Genomic DNA, 19,887 nt, shown 5'->3' with positions numbered 1-19,887 from the left:
AAACAGATGAAGACCTGAAAAAATAAAGTTGAAACCATTTAAATCTACAGTCAAGGCCTGTGTTGGCTGGCCAGCCAGATCTCATGTAAACCATGTGAAAGTTAGTCATAACTTCCTGTTTTTACAAACAACCATAAAATAAGCTAAGACAAAATGCACACTTACGCACACACAGACGCACAGACGTACACACTTACAGTACACACACACACACACACACACAGACGCACAGACGTACACACTTACACACACACATAAACATACTCTTGCTGACCCAAACCAGGTCTAAATGAGTGCTGCCAGCTCTTCTCATGTGGTGGCTCTGTGACGCTAGCTGGTCTGACTGCTAGATTAGTTTCTCCTCACAGCTGCTCACCATCCCCAGGCCTGATGAAAGGCTGCCTGTCTGTCTGTCTGTCAGCATGGGGACAAAGACAAAGAGGCCACGCCACATGTGTAATTAGCATTGCTTCACAATGATTATAGATGATCTTGAGGAGATAAATGACTTTTTCTTTGTAATTTGCTGATCCAAGAATAGGAAAGTTGACAGAAAGAAACCACAGAGGGCAGGATGGCAGCCATCCCTCAAGGGATTAAATGCAAAACATATTTAATTTCAATCAAAACATCCTTTCAGTCATTCATTTCAATAAGTTTCATTGATATGTACAGAATTTTTTGTAAGGCTGAATACATATGAAAAACTATTAATCTGAACAGTCCCCCTTCTGGAATGTGTGCGTTTTACCAGCTGTTGATGGCTCTACTAAACTTCACACATCCACACCACAAATCAACTGAGAGGAAGCACAAAGGGAACATTCACTTATTTCACAAATACATCATGCTTTTCTTCTTTTGAAATATATACAAACATTGATCACACGCATGAATCTTCTAAAATATAACTTTGAAAAAATTATTTAAAACAAAATATTATAAACAGGCTGACATTTTACTTTTCTTCATTAAGGCTTGCACATTAAACATAATGAAACAAAACAAACCAGTAATAAAATAGCTTATCAAATGCACAGCATTTTTTTTCTAGACACAAACTGCACCTGTGGTGCAATACGAAGAGAATAAAAAAGTCTACATACAGGGGGAACAAGCATCGTACCAAAACTGGATGTGTCTCGTTACTGTAAAATAGCTTTTCTTAGATCAATCAAAACCAGAAAAAGGCAAGTGAAATGCTTAAAACTCACTATTATTTTTTCCCCCTCAAGTTGATTCTACTCTGCCAAATCTTAATGTGGCAAGTAGATTGAATTTTCCTGCATAAAAATATTTACTTTCATGGCATGATTTTCTCAGAGCAAACGCAATTATTTCCACATGGTGGATATCTAGTTATGTAAGAAAACTTCTGAAATCATCCAAATGTCAAATCTAGAATCTGGAAATCAACAGACTTTAACCTGGGTTATAATGAAAGGTGGGAAATGTAGTACCTTTTCTGAATCAAGACCCAGCTGCAATTTCCATACAACCATAAAAACATGACGTTCTTCCAGTCTGAGCTCTAGTTCCACATCCAATTCCCAACAAAATTCCCCATCATTGTCTGGAATGAAGGGAGTTTCCATTTGAAAAAAGCCTGCAGCTTTCCATTGGAAACTGAAAAAGGCACATTAAGAGATGCCTGAGGCAACACTCAATGACTAATGTATAAAAAGGGACATGTTCTTTCAGATTAACTTCAAAAAAGGTGAGATGGGCAAGGCAAGGACTGATAGCTTCATGTTGTTAAAAGTTTCTTCCTCAGATCGATCAGCTTCATTTTAACTGAAAGAGTTTGTGTCCTTGCTCTTATCTGAAAAGCTGATCTCGTTGGTCAAAGGGTATTTTCTATATTTGAAGTTCGTAATGTGAGGTGATGTAACAACCAGGACCAATCAGAAATCATTTTTGCAAGGTCCATCTGATAGTTATCGAGATGATCGCTGAACTAAAAGCCATTTGGTCACTTGTCACTTTCCGAGTGGCCGCTCAACCACCGCTTCCTGGACTGGCAGTGTCTCGTCTTGCGATGTGATGTGGGAAACAGAATCCCCATGTGACCTCAGGCTGTTCTGGAAAAATGGAGCTGTCTCGTTGGCCTCTTCCTGAACGGGGCTTCCAAAGGCATCATCCTGCCCTGCCCCGTCACTGCCAACAGACGTCTGGCTGACGTAGACAACAATGACGTCACCGCTGAAATTCATCACCTGGCCACTGGAGATGAAGGTTGTGTTGTGATTCCCCGACACCTGACCTGAACAAAAAAAAAGAACATGGAACAGAGAAAAAGAAGAAATTGTGAGCAGTTGAAAATAGATAAAAACAAGACACAAGAGATGCCATAAAAGGGTGAAGAATCTCGTGGAGAAACTATTGATACATTGATTTTCTATGAAGTAAAGTTTCTTTTCCTTTAAATGGGCTAGTCTGAGAAAAACCTTGATTTTGCAGTTCAACTTTTACCTCAGTGGTACGTTATAGAAAAACACAAATAAAGCAGCTCAGCCAAGCTGCGACATCTTGGCTGGTATTGTTTTAACCTTCTGGATCTTTGTGTTTGTCATCAGGGTAAATCATGGTCCTCGAGACATCTACACTACGGTACTGTAGGGGGAAGTACCTGGAGGTGGTTTAGACTACTTTGGTAGGTGTTTATGTCTGTGGACAGATTTTTCACCAGAATAGCATCACATCTGCGCAAAAGACAGTCACAAAACACAAGAGGTGTGTAGTTGAGATCAAAATTAAGGCTGTGTTTATTGGATGTGGAGTATTGAGCACTCATGTAATAATGTAGTAATGACTACCAAGCACTCCTGTCAGAACCAAGCAGCAACCTCAATCCCTGAGGCTGAAAAATGAAGCCAACAAAACTTGCTGTTCTTTGAATGGCCACTTGAGGCTGACACCAAAAATGAGTAAATCACCATAGACTCTCCTGTTAAAATGTCCAACTTTACAGCAGAAATAAACGTGTTTACAGCCTTGCAAAAAAAAAAAAAAAGGTTTCGGTCTCTGTGGCTACATTCCTCCTTTGTGATGACTGTATGGAGGCCAGATTTTTTATGTAACTCCTGCATTTGAACTTTATTAAGTTTTGCATAATTGTGGGGGTGCTGCTTTGAGTGGCAGAATGTATGCTTGCCAGAAGCTAGCATGCATTGAAATCTGGTCTGCACACATGCCCCTCCTCTTTCCCCATTTCCTCCCCAATTCCGCTCTACGGGTGATGTCGCAGAGGCTACGTCAATCTAAAAACAGTCAAAGGTCAGAATGACAAAATGTTGCTGGGTGTGATCCCAACACAAGATGATCTCTGATTGGGAAATGTGTAGAAACATGAACATATAGAATTTGATTGTGTAAGACGCTGCCTTCCCTCCTCCACAGTCAGACAGAGATTCCCCTATTCATGACATTATGTGAAGAAGGGACTAAAACTTGGCTAACCTCGGATGACAAATGGACAGTGGGTGTAATGACCGTGCAGGGTGACCACAGACAGGCCGCAGCTACATAGATTGCCATATCATATCCTTTTTGCCATATTTGTTTCAGAGTGTCCAGCACTTTTTTTGCGTGAGAAAGTCAGGACCTCTGAAAACAGGCAATTTATCACGGGTTTAGGGTTTTACAGACATGGCTGAACAAAATAAAAAGAAAAAAAGTGCTGTTAAACTCTTTCTAACCTTCACTCAGTCCACTAATATGTTTTTTTTTTCCTTAAAAGGGGATGTTCTTGTTTTTCACCTCGTCTCTCAATGTGATTCCTGCCCTAAAATCATTTGTACAAACTTGTACTCTTGCTGCATTGACGTCCATGTACTGATCACCCGTGGATCTGAGCCAGCCAGGTGAATTATGAAATAAAACTGTGCCTTGTTGTTTTGTAAGCCATCTTTCACCACATTAAGCCTCTGGTTCCTATTTTATCCAGCCGCCTGTCTGACTTTCCAGCCAGCAGAAAGAGCCGACCCTCCGTGACTCACAGCTCACGTCCCATTTATTCACACATATGTGCACATACAGACATAACTGCTGTAAATCTAAACAAACAGGTTAACACTTTTAAACCTATACATACACATGCATTGAGAAAGCACACACACGTTTTCTAAAGCTGCAAAGACAGACAAACACAATCACACACTCACAGAGAGTGTGTGTCTCTGTGTTCCCCCATCTGAGAGCCTTTCCCGGAATACCAGTCTGAGAGGTCTATCTGAAAACTATGTCATTTCACCACAACTTTGAAAACAAAGCTCTATGGAATTTGCTTGGGTTCTTCTGTTTATCCTTTCTTAATACTGTGCTGTTTCTTCTGGATAACCAACAAATCTAGCAATACAGTTTTTTCAGACAGGGGTCTCCTGTTAGCTCTACACCAATACACCAATTAGCACTTGAACAGTGAAAGTTCATGTCTTACACTACACCTGTGGAGCCACCAGGTAAGACTGATGTTGTATACTGGACTTCTATGTGTGACCCATTAGAGAAATGAGTTAAAAAGCGGACAGGTGAAACCTTTTGACCTTTAGTTCACCTATAAATAGCATGAGCGGGAAGTCTATTTAATCATGTGCCATTACTGCATGATGGGAAATGGTGTTCATCTAAAGCCAGCAAACATGTAATTAAAGTACACAGCCATCAGTGAGGGTTCAAAAAAGTCTTCACAAGTGTGTGTGTGTGAGTGTGTTTTTGTTGGGTGGGCAGGCTTATAAAAGTATTACTCAAGCTGCACACATCTTGATTCAATTAAAGCTGCGGTCACTTTGCGCAACCCTATGGAACTCTGGGTAAACAGGAGCTTTGTAGATGGCATAGTTCACACTGATGCGGACTCAAACTCTGTATGTTAGTGTGTGCGGTTCTGGTGGTTCATTGCTCATCAAGCACACATATATTATTCCTCCATCCTGTGTGGTCTCCTGAAAATTCAGGGTTCAACTATCACTACTGGCTTTAATAAAACATATTTCTTGGAAACACACAAGCTTCTCATTCTTGTGCTGAAATCAATCCCCTGTTAGCTGTATTCAGCATGTTCACCTAATGATACCCCAGTTTGAGCTAACCACTGTCCCGATCAGACTGTTCTGATAATGCTGATTTTATAACGAGCCATAACCACCGGGTGGTTGAGGCACAATACATAAATGTTTCCCAGATATTTTTTGCCTTGACAGAGTGTAAAGGCCCCTGTGAGAACAATACAAGTTCAACCACGTGACAGTAAAACTTTCCATTAAAACCAACATAAATTTCATTCTGTTATTCTTGGTGGCTTGTCCCACCTCTTCTGCGGAGAGGGAACACTGTTATGTAGTATATCAAATCATGTATGGGTATAACCCTGTGGCAATACAGTGGTGACTGCCTACACAAACAAAGAACACAGAATCCACCTGGCAAACACAACTGTGGACACACAGTCTTTGTAATGAGCCATTATCCAAATAGTGCACAACCACAGTGCATACAGTTTTCATTGACGTTGCTGTGTGGATACAGCATCTTTGTATTGCCCTTTCTGGGAAGCTACACACAACTGTATGGAGGCCCATTTCTGCCACGGAATAAAGTTATAAAGTTTAAAAGTCTGTTATTGTATCACATTTTATTCAAGTTTGTTTTAAATTCTACGTTATAAATTGTGTTGTAAAAAAAAAAGTAAGTAATTGTGACACTATGTTTGAAAGTTATGATCACAGAATGAGAAGGTCAGACTAATTTTGTAATAAAAATACAATGCAGTTAGTTAAAAGAACACTTTGCAGAAAATACAAGAATGGATAAAAATGATTAGTTATTAATAAGTTGAAGTCAAACATCATTATTATCACATCACTTACAGTAACAATCAATTTAGACTTTTTGATATTGTGTTATGTATAATGTTACTTATAACCTTGACAAAGGAAAAGGAAAAAATTCATGATGCTGACTTCGTATTTCATTTTGAGAAGTTTCTTTTTCACCCTTTTGTAATATTTGATTTATATTTTACTTTTTCTGGCAGTTACAGGCTTCCATTTCGCCTCATATAAATTCTTGCAGTTTTGAATTTTCACTCACCTGAGGTAAGAGTTGGTTCAGCCAGCTGACTATGGAGGCTCTCAGGTGAGCACTCCACCTCTGATTCCCCAGATGAGAGCTTGTTCCCATTAGTGTCCTCCCAGGAAAGTCCTCGATTTTGCTCTAGGCTAAAAGCCTCGGGGGGCTTGTCCAGGTAGAGCTCTCCGACAGATGAGGGGGTCATCAAGGGGCTGACGGAGGTTGTACTAGTCTCTGCTGAGGTGGAGTCCATGCTTGCCAGTCTGTATAGTTCCTCCTGTTTAACCTGTGACCTGTCAGTCAGGAAAGGTTTGACCTCTGATGACACCAGAGCCTGGGACAGAGGCAGGCAGAGTTCAGGGAGGGGGCTGGATGGAGGGACGACAGAGGAGGTCTGGAGGAGTGGAGGCGAATGAGAGACAAGAGACGCAGCACCTGTTTCACTCCTGCACAAAACTATCTTTTCTTGAGTTCCTTCACCTTTTTCTCCACTATTGATTCCCCTTACGCTCTCACTCTTCCCTTCTCCATCCCTCTCTCCATCGAGCCCTCCGCACGAGCAGGTTCCTGGAGTCCCGGGACTGACGGCCTGGCTACAGTCCTCATTCTCCCCTACTTCCAGAGGCTCACGGACAGGAATGACACACACACAAGAACCTGCCAAAAGTGGAGACACACTCACGACCTCCTCCTCTTCTGAGACCTCCTCTGGCTCTCCAGACCCCTCACTCTGGTCCTCCATGAGTGTCTTCTTGTTGGTTCCTTCTTGCCCTGTCACTTCCCCTGTGAATGGCAGCGAGACCTTGGCGTCAGGAACAGAGGTGGGGATTGTGCATGGGGACTCATCTGTGGGGTTGTTTGGTGCTTGGCAGATGAGTTTGGTCGTCTCACATGGTGAACACTTGGGACCCCCACTATGGTAAAGAGGGGCCAAGGTCTCCTGGAAGAAATAGAACAAATAAAGTAGCACTGTTAAAGTCCTGTATTTTTTTTTTAATGACTGATTATGTTTCTTTCCAATTCATTTCACAAGTAAATTAAACCTGATTCTTGTGTGTTTTTATTGCTTTGTGACTGAAATTCGACTTTACCTGCTGTATCCTAGTCCGCTTCAGATTCTGAACACAGGATCGCAGATTCACTAGACAAAGAAACAGCATGTTGTATCTTTATACACAATCAAAAAAAATCTTATTTATTTCTGGTGCAGATTATTGGCAGGCAGTTAAACATGCTTGATAAATCAATTTGACAACCAGTGTTCACTTAATGTGGTTACATCAAGAATGTGCATAGTGTGCAATCCTCATGATGCATGTCTGTTTTGAATTAATGTTTACTTTGAAATCAGTCTAGATATATACATCTGCTTTATCATTGGGGAGAAAAACAATTGAACATCTATCGAAAGGAAACTCTAAGATGAATACAGAGCTGTAACTTACCAGAGAGTAACTTCAGTTTGTCTTTGTAGCAGAAGAGGAGCAGGATGAGGAGACACAGGACAGTGATGACTGACAGAACTGAAACTATGACCCAGGAGGGAGCTGCACATGCGAGAAAGACAAGTTCAGAGTTAACTTTTGAACTCTCCATGTGCAGTCAGTCACGATAACTGCCAAAGGAAAGCTATAAAATAAATCAGACATGAGACTCCACCTTATTTTCCTCCATTTTGTCATTTTTTATACCTAAAAGTTCTACCACTTTGATTGATGTAGGTGTAAAAAGGTTTTATTTTTGGTGACAATATGCCCATGTCTTACCAGACACAGGTGGTCCACACTCTGCATCATCCTCAGCACTGCCTGGACGCTTCTCACTCTTGCCCTCAGCTTTACAACTAGGAGAGACGAGGAAAACACAGAGTGAAGAGAAATATCTACACGTGGATATTTTTTTCCCAGTAGAGTGAAACACCATGATGAATGAGAGAGAGAGAGACAGAGGCAGAGACAGAGATTAAATAAAAAGAAACTCCCTATTCCCTCCCTTTCTGACTCCATCATCAACATCATCACAGATGCAGCCAGCAGTGGAAGCTGGTGTCTGGTCCAGGGTTCCAGAGGAAGCGGTGAGCACATTAGTCATAGCAGCTGGCTGATGTTGAGGAGATACCCAGATGCATTTTCCCTTAAAAAAAGATTCCAGGCTAAAAAATATGTGTGTGTGTGTGTCTGTCTGGGGTTGTGTGTGTGTGTGTTTGTCTGTTTAGGGTGTATGTGTGCATACACTTACTTGGTCCATTGTTTGCACTGTTCGTCATTGTTGTCATCAGAGAAGAAACCTTTCTTACATGGAACACAGATCTTCCTTCCATTAGTAGACGCTGAAATGAACAATAATACATATTGAAATACATTTCTAGGTGCTGGACGTGAATGACTGAAGTGTGTTTTTCTGTTTGTGTCTCACCCAGATCCACCTCGAGTCCAAATCCAGCTCTGCAGGTGGGTATCTTCTCACAGAACTCACAGTTGATGAGGAAGCACTGGAGGTGGGGGCGGCAGCGACATGGCTCCTCCGACACAAGGTTCTCAGCCGTCTCCATAAAACCCTTAACTTTTTTTTTAAAAAGGAGGGGGCGGGGTTAGGTCAAAATCCTTTGTGGGCGAAATAACACGTGTCCCACCCCAGGTGCTTAATTTGCATGTTATTTTCTCATCTTACTTTCACCTCTTGATACACATTTATGGGGAATAGCCTATCTTAAATTCACCACATCCTAATTACACATTGAAAGATTTTCTGTGATGATCAGAGTTTTTGGACTAGAAAAAGACAACTCTAGGTAACACTTTATAATGAGTACACACTATTAAGCATTAGTTAAGCATTAATAAATATTGAATTCATCATTTATAACACATGAATACTCATTAGTATGTAGTTAGTAAACATAGTTATAAATGTTTTACTCATCATTGATAAGCACAGTAGTTATGGATTAGTAAACACTGAATTCATCATTTATAAAGCATGTTTCTGACGTAAATACTCATTAGTAAGTGGTTTACAATCACAGTTGTAAATGTTTTACTCTTCATTAATAAGCTCATCTATATAAATGATGGATTCAGCATTTCCAAGCGCTCTTACGCGTTCAGTATGAATGGTTAGTGAGTGTTAGTAAATGATTTATAAAAACTCACAAATTTCATTTCCAATGGATGACTTATAAACAGTTATTAATGCAGGAATTCATGAATTCAGGCAGTTACAAAGCACTTACTACTTGTTAATTAAGTATTTTGTGTGAGCTCATCTAAAGTGGGCACTATCTATGCCTTATAGAGCATTTACAAATGAGATATTAAGGCTGCAATGCCTCAAGACTCATAAAAGTCTTGGTTATCTTAACAGACCAAGGAGAGACACAACACAAAGGGATAGTTCATATTGCATTGTATTTATTGCAACTTCCCAACATATTGTAACTGTTCTGTTGATGTAAAACAAGGGTAAGCATGGCAGAATAAAAACGCCAACAGTGGATCACAGAAGTTTAAGTTCAGCAAATAATTCTTTGAAAAAAATCCTTCTGTAGCCTATTTAATTTGTTTTTTTCTGTATCAAAAAATTAAGTCAGTTCCTTATATTTGCTGGGGGCAGCTCTCTGCGGTTGGAGCAGTGTTCCGGTCCATCCCAACACGCTTGAAAGCAGCAGACCAAACGGCCAGAGAATTTTCTTGTACCGGGAAACGGCCTGATCCAGATTTTGGACTGCAATTTAGAGAACAAAAAAGGAAAATTAGCAACAGTTTAAAAATAAAGAAAAGAGGGGGGGAAAAAAGGATATTTAACTTAAGTCACACACACACACACACACACACACACACACACACACACACACACAGTCACACATTGGCTTGTAAAATCAGAACAGACATAATAACCTGTGATTTTCAGCTATGATTATCCTTTACAGCAGGCACATTCTGACAGATGAGAGTCAGTTATTGTCCCCCCTCTATTAAATATGAAAGGAGGCTGCTCTGATGATACAAGTCAGCAGTCCTGAAATGTGTGTTTACATGTCGCGGTAGTACGTCAGGGAGCGAGAGCTAAAGCCTTCAGCTGCAGACAAGCTAACGTTAGCTATCATCCATGGACCATGTGTGGCAGCAAACAAAACGAACACATACTCACCACTAGTGCCGCTGACGGCCGCCGACTTCGATATCCATCTCCACACCGGCTTTCTTCTGGGCCCGCGTCCGCCGGACTCGTCGATTCTGGGCAGAGTTCTCCGTCTCCAACTCTCCATTCATCTTAGCTGCTGCACCAGGCTGCACCGGCTGCAGTGTTGCCGCCTCCCAGCGTCGTCCAGGCGTTGTGACGTTGATGACGTGTAAGGCTCGTCGACGTACACGTCCAGCGGCCGCCGGTGCGCGTGCAACCAAAAACAGGGGGCAAAAGACTGCTTCGGAGTCATGGCTGCATGTTCGGAACTTTATACAGTCTATGGTTCGGAGTGAACTGATATCAGTGTAGATGCCGTATTGTTTGTAGGGCTGAAGCCGATATCCGAGTACTCGCTCGGCTTGGGCGGTACCCGGGTGCCATTTCACTACTGGGAACCCCCCCCCCATGGGGGGCGGATAGCAGAACACTATAGCTAGCATTAGCATGTTACCGTCACAACACGACCTGTCCATCTGCCCGTGTGTGCGCGAGAGGGAGAGAGCAGGGAGAGAGTCGCGGCCGCCACAGACTCGTTTATAAATACAAATGGTAAACGCTGGATGCGCTGGTTGATCAGTTTTATTTTTACCAGACTCTTATAATATTCCCAAGTTGCAATAAATACAATGCAATATGAACCATATCGTGTTGTGTCTCTCCTTGTGAATCTTAATATCTCATTTGTAAATGCTCTATAAGGCATAGATAGTGCCCACTTTAGATGAGCTCACACAAAATACTTAATTAACGAGTAGTAAGTGCTTTGTAACTGCCTGAATTCATGAATTCCTGCATTAATAACTGTTTATAAGTCATCCATTGGAAATGAAATTTGTGAGTTTTTATAAAACATTTACTAACACTCACTAACCATTCATACTGAACGCGTAAGAGCGCTTGGGAATGCTGAATCCATCATTTATATAGATGAGCTTATTAATGAAGAGTAAAACATTTACAACTGTGATTGTAAACCACTTACTAATGAGTATTTACGTCAGAAACATGCTTTATAAATGATGAATTCAGTGTTTACTAATCCATAACTACTGTGCTTATCAATGATGAGTAAAACATTTATAACTATGTTTACTAACTACATACTAATGAGTATTCATGTGTTATAAATGATGAATTCAATATTTATTAATGCTTAACTAATGCTTAATAGTGTGTACTCATTATAAAGTGTTACCCAACTCTACTGTAAAACCTCAGTTTTTTTGGAGACTATGTCAACAATGTTGAGGCTGTAGTTTATAGCATTGTTACAGCTCACATGTTACAAATTTTGAAATAAAAATAATGACCTGGGTCACAGAACTTCTGCTGGAGACAGCGCTTCTCATCCGTCAACACGGGCTGGTATTCACCAGGATTGCATCTTCTACATTTCGTCTGGTGAGACTCATTGCAGTCAGAAAGCACACGAAAGCCTAATGGGGGGAAAAATAAAATACAAAGTGAGACCAAGAGACAGAGTGAGGGGGAAGGAAAAAGAAAGAAAAAAGGAATTTAATGACCCATACATAATCAAAGAGACCACTAAAAACTTAATGGAGGAGGAAAATAGGAGAAGGAAATTGATCAAATTAGGGCCCTTTTCCCTTTTTTAAAGTAGAGGGTACTAGTGGAGCAATGTCAGTTGTGTGTGTGTATTTCTCTGTGTGAGTGGGAGTGACAACAAGCTATTTTAAGTCATTTGTTCTGTTTTTAAACATCCTTCCTTTTTTCATTTAGAATCTTTATGAATGGAAATCTATTTTCTCATTATGCTGCTTCCATTGACTAAACCATATATGTAATATGCTGACAGTAGTTCCTTGTGTTCCCTTTGTTCCCTGTGTGTGTGTTTCAGCGTGTTTTGCTGTATTTGTGGGGTCAAGCAGCCTTGCGGGGACCATTAAGCTGGACCCTAATCGCTGTGTGAGACTTGGGTTTGGGGATCAGGTATAATAATGTTTAGGTTAGGTTTATGGTTGGGTTAAATCATTCAGTTGTGATGGATAAGCTTAGAGAAGGCATGTCCAAACTATGCCACAAAGGGCCGTGTGGCTGCAGGTTTTTGTTCCAACCAATCAAGAGCTCACAATTTGACCAATCAACTGTCTGACGACTGCGATCAGTTGATTAAATCTAAGTCTGGTGGGCTGCTGCTCGGTTGAAATAAAAGCCACACAGCCCATTGTGGCATAGTTTGAACGCCTCTGGGTTAGGGGAAGGATCCAGGACACACACTATGTCGATGATGGTTCAATTATAATAAATCAAGCATTTATAAGTGTGTGCATTATTACCTGGTTCACATTTCTTGCAGCATCTGGAGCCTTTCAAGTAATGTGTTTCCTCACACTGCAGAGACTTGGAGACTGCATACTGAAACAGAAGAAGATATAAAATTACTATTCTGTAAATTTGTGTATTATTATTCTGTGTATACTGTAAAGAAGAGTCATATGCCATTATATCATAGATAGGTAGATGAACACTTGAGAATTGAGAATTAACATTGAAGACATTACTTAAACCCATCAGTGCTTCACAGTTCCTCAGCGAATGCCACGCTGTGCAAGTACGGCCATCTTTCCTCTTCTTTAGTTCATCGTTTCAAATCCACACATGATATTTTGAGATGGCGGTGAGTAATGAGAGGAAGAGGATGGTTTTAACATTTCCAAGACATGGCCAGGAATTCTTTCCACACTCTCAGAAGCACCTGACCACAGCACTGTACAGCCTCCAAACCAGCAAACCAAACCCCAATAGTACCCAATTACATAAGGGGAACCAACTGGAATTAAATGCAATCACCCTCAATTCTCTTGGAATTAATAAACACTTGGCTGCATGTGGCTATACTCTCCATACTAATAAGACGGGTTAAGTATGTGCTTTATCTTTTCTTTTATCTTACTTACCATGTTTATGCACCAAATTACATAATCCGTTACATGTGCAAATCGATTAAGCAGTAAATCTTACTTTGGTTCTGATAATTACCATGATTTTGACAGAGTAATGCAAATGACAGGACTAGATTTACAAAAGGCGTGATTAAAAAAAAAACATTTTGTGGCAGCTGTCATGTTAAATAGTGAGTTTGTTCTTGAAAGATCGGTCTGTTGTAGCTCACTAAAATCTCCTGCTGTCATTCAACAGTGCTATCGCATTAGCATTGACTACCACAGCTCATGCTGCAGAGAAACATTTAGGGACTCTAGTAAAAAGGCCACAAAGGTAAGCCAAGGAGGCTCACACATTCTCACAGTAGCCTATATACTGCACTGCACACACCCACTATAGCCGCCCCTTAATTAGGGGCTGGTAAAAATCCTTGCCACATTGCTGAATTAGAGAATCTGGCTGTTATGATAGAAACGATGCCAAAGCCACAGTGTCTATATAAATGTAGAAAAATACAACCTATGGACCAGGCTTCACCCTGACCTCAGGCTTACCTCTTTCTTTCTTTTCTTTTTTTCTCCACATTCAGCACTTCTGAGAGTGTTTTCTTCTAGTGAAATTTTACACTGTGACTACGACTACATTCATACTGTAATCTATGGAGTAAAGAAACACTGGTACTGCAGAGGTCCAGTGAAGTGAAATGTGACATATCCACCCTCCCACTCTCCACACCAGCAACATTTAGAAGTAGCACGATTGAAACTGTCATCATACTCCACATCTCTTTTCTTTCCCACGATGCATATGTGTATCTGTAACTCACTACAAAGATACACAAGGCATTGTGCTTCTGGTCATGATTGAGCTCTCTAAATAAGAACAGCTGCATAAAACAGCCTTTATATCCTGTAATAAAATGTTACTTTGGCCATTTTGTTCACTCACAGTTACAGTATGCACTGTTTAAAGTGTCATTTGGTAATTTTTCTCTTCATTTAAATGCTAAATGAATTCTGGACTTTCCCTGAAAGCAACAAAACATTTAGTTGCACAGAGCTGGCAACTTTACTTTTGTTGACATTTAAGTTTCCTGTAGACTAAGAACAATAAAATTCTGGAGGAAGCACTCAATCATTGTTTCTCTTGGCATCAAGTTAAAAATTCAACGATATACATTAATACCAGTTTAAATTAAGAACACAGAGGGCACTTAGTCTAACATTATCTCTCTCTTTGTTATTTCTTCCCCCCCTCGCTCTCACACCTCCACATTTAAATCTGTTCAGTCTCAGTGTGTGCCTCTGCTTGGCCTCGGGCAAAAACAGTGCAACATGAACACTGGCAAGAGTTTAATTATCTCCACTCTGCCTCTCTCACATCAGCAAGTCTTTGTTTTATAATCTAACCAGAGGAATAATGATGCACAGCGCTCATAGCTCGGACCGCAGCACTAACGAGGACCATGTGCAGCAACAGACAGAAGTGACAGAAGAGGAAGGTTCCCATGTGAAGAAGTTCAGATAGATAGATAGATAGATAGATAGATAGATAGATAGATAGATAGATAGATAGATAGATAGATAGATAGATAGATAGATAGATAGATAGATAGATAGATAGATAGATAGATAGATAGATAGATAGATAGATAGATAGATAGATAGATAGATAGATAGATAGATACCATACATATAGATAAATAGATACACACTGTTGGTTAATTCACACAACTGAACCAACTGAGTGCACAGGAAGCCAGAAGAATGAAGAATGCTGGGAACTGTGTTTTTCTTACCACCACATCTAAACATTGGGTCTCAGTTATGTGAGGCAGTATGTTTTGACACACTAAATATATATGGAAGAGGAAAAGAGCTGATCCACCCCTTATGATTATAGGTTATTACATTGGTCAAGATAGAACATCCAACCTCAAAGCTAACTTTATCGACTCTATGGATGCACATATAGTTTGTGTGTGTCTAACTCAAGTACAAAGGAGAGAGGGGAGTAGAAAGGGAAAATAGTCAAATGAATGGATAGAGTAGTCTGCTTTGACAGAAAGACAAAAGAGTGCATTAAGTGCTCCGCCGCCCCAGTGCTGTTCTGAAACTGCCCTTTTTCAATCATCCTTCTCTAGGTGTTTTGTTTATCTTTTGGAAATCCATCACCAGTAGCGTGATCCTATCACACAGGTGTGCGACAGTGAATGCATTCCATTTGCTGTCAGAGTGCGAGATAATTTGCATAACGGCCACGGCGCCCACTGGCAACGGGCCTAAAGAAGCACAGTGTGACTGTAGTCCTCTAGGGGTTTTAGTGATCCAAGATAAGGTGCTGTAAAAGCAGATTGCACAACAATTGAATCTTTGTATAGTGATTCCACTTGAGGTTAATTCATTAAAAGCCATAAAATAAATCCTTCTGAAGTTCCACCTGCACAACCTGAGATTTGTACCTGTGTAAAATCACTTACACTCAACTGATAAATACTTTTAAGACACACAAGGCTCTAAAAGAATGTGGGAGTTGTTACACATGGACAGTTTGCATTTGTTTTGTACCACCTTTCCCCTAGGGGATATCCTCTGGTGCACAGTAACTAATATATTTCAAAATAAAAATGGATAATTAGCAGGATGTGTTAAAGCCGCTGTGGATGAATAGAAAATGTAAGAGCAGAATTTTAAGAAAGTCAGCAGGATTAGGTTTAGCAGAGAAGAAAGCATCCTGCAAAAAAAGAAAAAAAAAGCTGTAAACAAGTCCCTTGACAACTATAATCTGTGCTAATTGTTTTAAGGGCATTTAACGAACCTTAATCCGGTTGTGTTACATACTAAAAATCATTATAATCCCTCCTCCTCTCTCCACACAAAGCTCTATTGTCATCATAAGGCTGCACACTTTACCAATCAGCATGTCAGAGTGTCTAAGTCTGAATAGTTAAATCAAGTTTGGATCTGCACACCTGAGGCAACATAGTGTTATTGCTCAAGCCAAGGTAGACAAAACATTTACTAATGATACAGCGGTGTGTGTGTAAGTGTAAATTGATGGAGGCGTGGATACACATGAGGTTGGAGAAAAAAACACATGAAGACAATAAGTAAATAATGCTTGAAGTGAAGAAGGTTTTTTGTTTAATCTTAGAAAAATAGGTCGTTAGACATTGTTGATGGTGGATGACATAAAGGATGGATGGATGGGTGGAGGCCAAGTGAAGCTGACTAATAAAAAGTACAGAACCTGATTGGGTCGGTTAGGGAATACATCCACCAAACCTCAGCTTATTCATGACACATTGACTTTTAACCCCCGACTATCTTGAAGTAATTTTGTATTGCGAAATGATACAGGCCATTTGAAATGATGAGGGGAATTAATAGGAAATAATGTGAGTTAGTCATGGTCAGACGAAAACAAAGCCAAAGATTTAAGGTGTCACCTTGAAACAAGCCTTGATGAGAAATACATTCTCTCTTCCCGTACACTGATTTGTTTTCCAGATATCGTCTCTGTATTTGCTCACTCTTACCACTGCTTGAGAAACTGTGACTTACATCTGATAGTCTGTGAAAAGCATCTTTCTTCAGTGCAATTATGTCTCAGCTTGGACAATAAGCAGTCCCCCCCAAAACAAAAACAAAAAAAACATCGTCTCTTGCAACACATTTTAGGGAAGCAGAGGGGAAAAAAAACAAAAAAAAACAGGGCAGAGTGTCTGTTCCAGTCAAAGTCATAACGATGCTGGCTTACAGTAATACAGACAAACAGGCAGTGATAGATCACTGGTGCCCAGCAGTCCCACCACCAACCACATCTTATAAACTGCTCCACCTGGACAGAATTAGCTGTTTGGACTCAACAACAACATGGACAACATCATGTCATTGGCCATTCTTTTTCTTTTCTTTTCTTTTTTTTTTAAATTATGACATTGGATCATCATTTCAGACATTGTGAAACCTGGTTGTTTCAATGCCAGTAGTTCAATCCTTGCATTTGAGCTGTGGCACTGAAAACAAGAAATGATCATAAAATGTATGTATGGATGTATGTATGGAACCTGGTGGAGATGCTGACAGTGGAAGATAAGACAGTCAAATTATTGTAACCCTATAACCCGTGGATAATTAAAAAAACAAAACAAAAAAAAAACAGTGACAACTACTTTGGATCTCTCTAGGTCAGTTATTGGTCCCTGTGCCTCACTTTGAGAACCGTCTCCTCTGGCGGAGCTAACGGGGTTCCCGATGAGCCACTTGGCCCGCGCCGGTCCCCTGCGGACCGGCAGAGAATGTTTGGTGGAGGGGGGGGGGGGGGAACATCCAGTTGCCAGCGGCGTTTTTGCGGTGAGAACAGGGGAGGTGGACTCGACCCAAACACAACTGTTTCCAGTCAGTGTCCCGGCGTAAAAATTCAACCCTCCCTCCACCCCCATCCTCCCCCTCTCACCAAAATCATCTGACTTGTTGATACATGGTTTACTGTTACATCTCCTTGTCCATCAACCCAAGAAAACAAAAAATCTCAGTATTTTTTACATTGACGCTCGTTGAAATAAGACCTGACAGCTCATGAACAGTAATGTGACAGAGAAGCAGCACAAAGTAAAGTAATAAACAGCTCTTTTCTACACCAAATACACTCCCTCAAGGCCATTTTTGGTGGCAGTCGTGTGTTTTTACCTGTGCGTAAAAGGTGACCAGGGCACACGTTATCCAGCCGCGGAATATCCAACTTGTGGAGAAGTTGAGTCTCATCTCTGCTGGTTTATGAAGACTCCCGCAGAGGCGAACTTTTCTCTCTCAGCCCAACAGATGACTCTGAACACCCGAGATCCGATTTCTCTCTTCAAATGTCCTCACAGTAAATCACTTCTTCTGGCGGAGCCTCCACAGCGTCTCACAGGGCATTCTTGCGCCTTCATTCCCGTTTGGGAAGTTGCAGTTCCCACCTCTCCTCTCCTCTTCTCATCCTCCTCTCTCTGCCTTCACCCACGCGTTCTGCTGAAAGAAGCATGCAACAGCTTGTGAAAACTGAGCGAGTGAGTGAAGGAGGGTGGGAACTCCACCCACGTTGTCATATGGAAGGCAAAAAAAAAAAAAAAAAGTTCACCTCTCCCCCCCTCCTGGATCCATGCTCTGGTCTTTTTCTTTCTTCCTGAATGAGTGTGTATGTGGCAGTTAGTTGTTCTCAGTAATGTACAATTATCACAACAACATTAACTTTAACACAGTGGAAAAGCCTCTGCAGTCACAGTGCAGGCTGCAGGATGCATTTTTGAAAGTGTTTGTCATGTGACATTTCCTATGAGAATGACCAGTTATGACCTTATGAGCAGAATAAAAATTCAAATATGACCCCACACATTCAAAGGCAAAGCATGTGGTCACTTTCAAAGATTTCACTTCCTGCAGGTGCCGCTCATCATGGAAGCAAGTAAGGGCTGATCTCAGCATACACTAGTTCCTGGAGTGTAGGCCCTGGAACCGTCCTGACCGTATCTAAACTCTACAAATGCCACTTATTTAGAAATATAGTGGAACCAGGAAATTTTGCAGCTGGAAGAGAAAGTCTATGTGTGTGTGTGTGTGTGTAGGGAAGAAAAAAAAAACATGCACACCCACACACACAGATACTGGGTGTATTTCCCTCAGAATTTGCATGGCAGATTAGACCCAACCTTACTTGGCAAGTCAAGAGAGGGAAGGTCTGAGAGAATGGAGAATCTGTTCTCTTCAAGGTGACAGTTATGCAAATATTAAATTACACGTTTGGGGCCTGGATGGATAAAACTGGGATGGTCGACTGGCATGAGAGGAGGGGGAAAAAAGGAGTATTTTGGACCAAGACATAAAAGAAAGAAGAGTGAGGCAAATTTTGGACTAAGACAAGAAAGAAAGAAGAGAAAGCCAAACCTGTTTAAAAGTGATGATTCAGAGATTTGTGTCTGTATAACATGACTATTGCACACTGAAGTATCCTGTGTATCCATAACAGTGTACAGACTACAATCCAGCTGATCGTCTCATGATCAGCACAACTGGCAGGAGGAGGGGATGCTTACAGGAATCTTTTACCTCATAAGCAGTTTAATAGTGGAGAAAGTGGAAGAATAATGAAAGTTTTACGCTGAGCCAGTGGAGGTAATGGGTTCTGTCCTCCCTCTCGCCCTCTTCCTGTAAAAACATGCTGAGAGAAGCTGTTTTGTGGTAGGGCCTCTGCAGCTCGCACAGTAGCAATTAAGAGCCAGATGTGACTGTTTTAGCAATAAGGAAACCTCAGCTTGACTCTGAACGCACCCCAAACATTCACACTGAGGTCCTCCCCTAACAACAAAATTAAACGAGAAGTCCCTGTTAAGCTCCACTTCAAACGCAGGAGTCAAAATGAAGCTGGTTTTTGATGTATAAAAATGCAGATCCACTGCAGGGAGACGCCACGCTGCTTTTTACAAGCATCGTTCTTCAAAACGACCTGCACACACAGACTGTGTAGTTGTGCAAGTGTGTGTGGCTTGTGTTGCTTAGCATCACTCGCAACTACAGCCAAAGTTCATAAAGCGGGCCTATTCCAGACAGCTCATATACATAAAATGCACACACACACACACACACAGAGGCAGGCCATAAGCCGCTGAATGGTTCCCATTAATGTAACACACTCATTACTCACTCCAGAGTAGAAAGCAGCCACAACCCATTTTGGTACCAAGGTTTTGGA

The 19,887-nt window shown here is 41.0% G+C and overlaps 1 protein-coding gene across 1 annotated transcript; it reads right to left on the bottom strand.

Moving 5' to 3' along the window:
- Nucleotides 1–596: 596 nt before the first annotated feature.
- On the bottom strand, nucleotides 597–18,169 carry tnfrsf11a (tumor necrosis factor receptor superfamily, member 11a, NFKB activator). The gene is made up of 10 exons (XM_085763135.1): nucleotides 17,850–18,169; nucleotides 12,552–12,630; nucleotides 11,565–11,690; nucleotides 8,485–8,631; nucleotides 8,308–8,398; nucleotides 7,836–7,912; nucleotides 7,515–7,616; nucleotides 7,161–7,210; nucleotides 6,091–7,009; nucleotides 597–2,263 (listed from the first exon to the last, which is right to left on the bottom strand). Exons 1-10 carry the CDS (start codon nucleotides 17,922–17,924, stop codon nucleotides 1,980–1,982), a joined length of 1,950 nt encoding a protein of 649 aa, XP_085619261.1. The 5' UTR covers nucleotides 17,925–18,169; the 3' UTR covers nucleotides 597–1,979.
- Between the last annotated feature and the right edge of the window lie 1,718 nt (nucleotides 18,170–19,887).

The sequence above is a fragment of the Trachurus japonicus genome, chromosome 20 (genome assembly GCF_045865225.1).
Source record: "Trachurus japonicus isolate A0001 chromosome 20, Traja_1.0".
NCBI lineage: Eukaryota > Metazoa > Chordata > Actinopteri > Carangiformes > Carangidae > Trachurus > Trachurus japonicus.
Note: the sequence above shows the minus strand (reverse complement) of the source record. Positions and strands in the feature narration are given on the sequence as shown.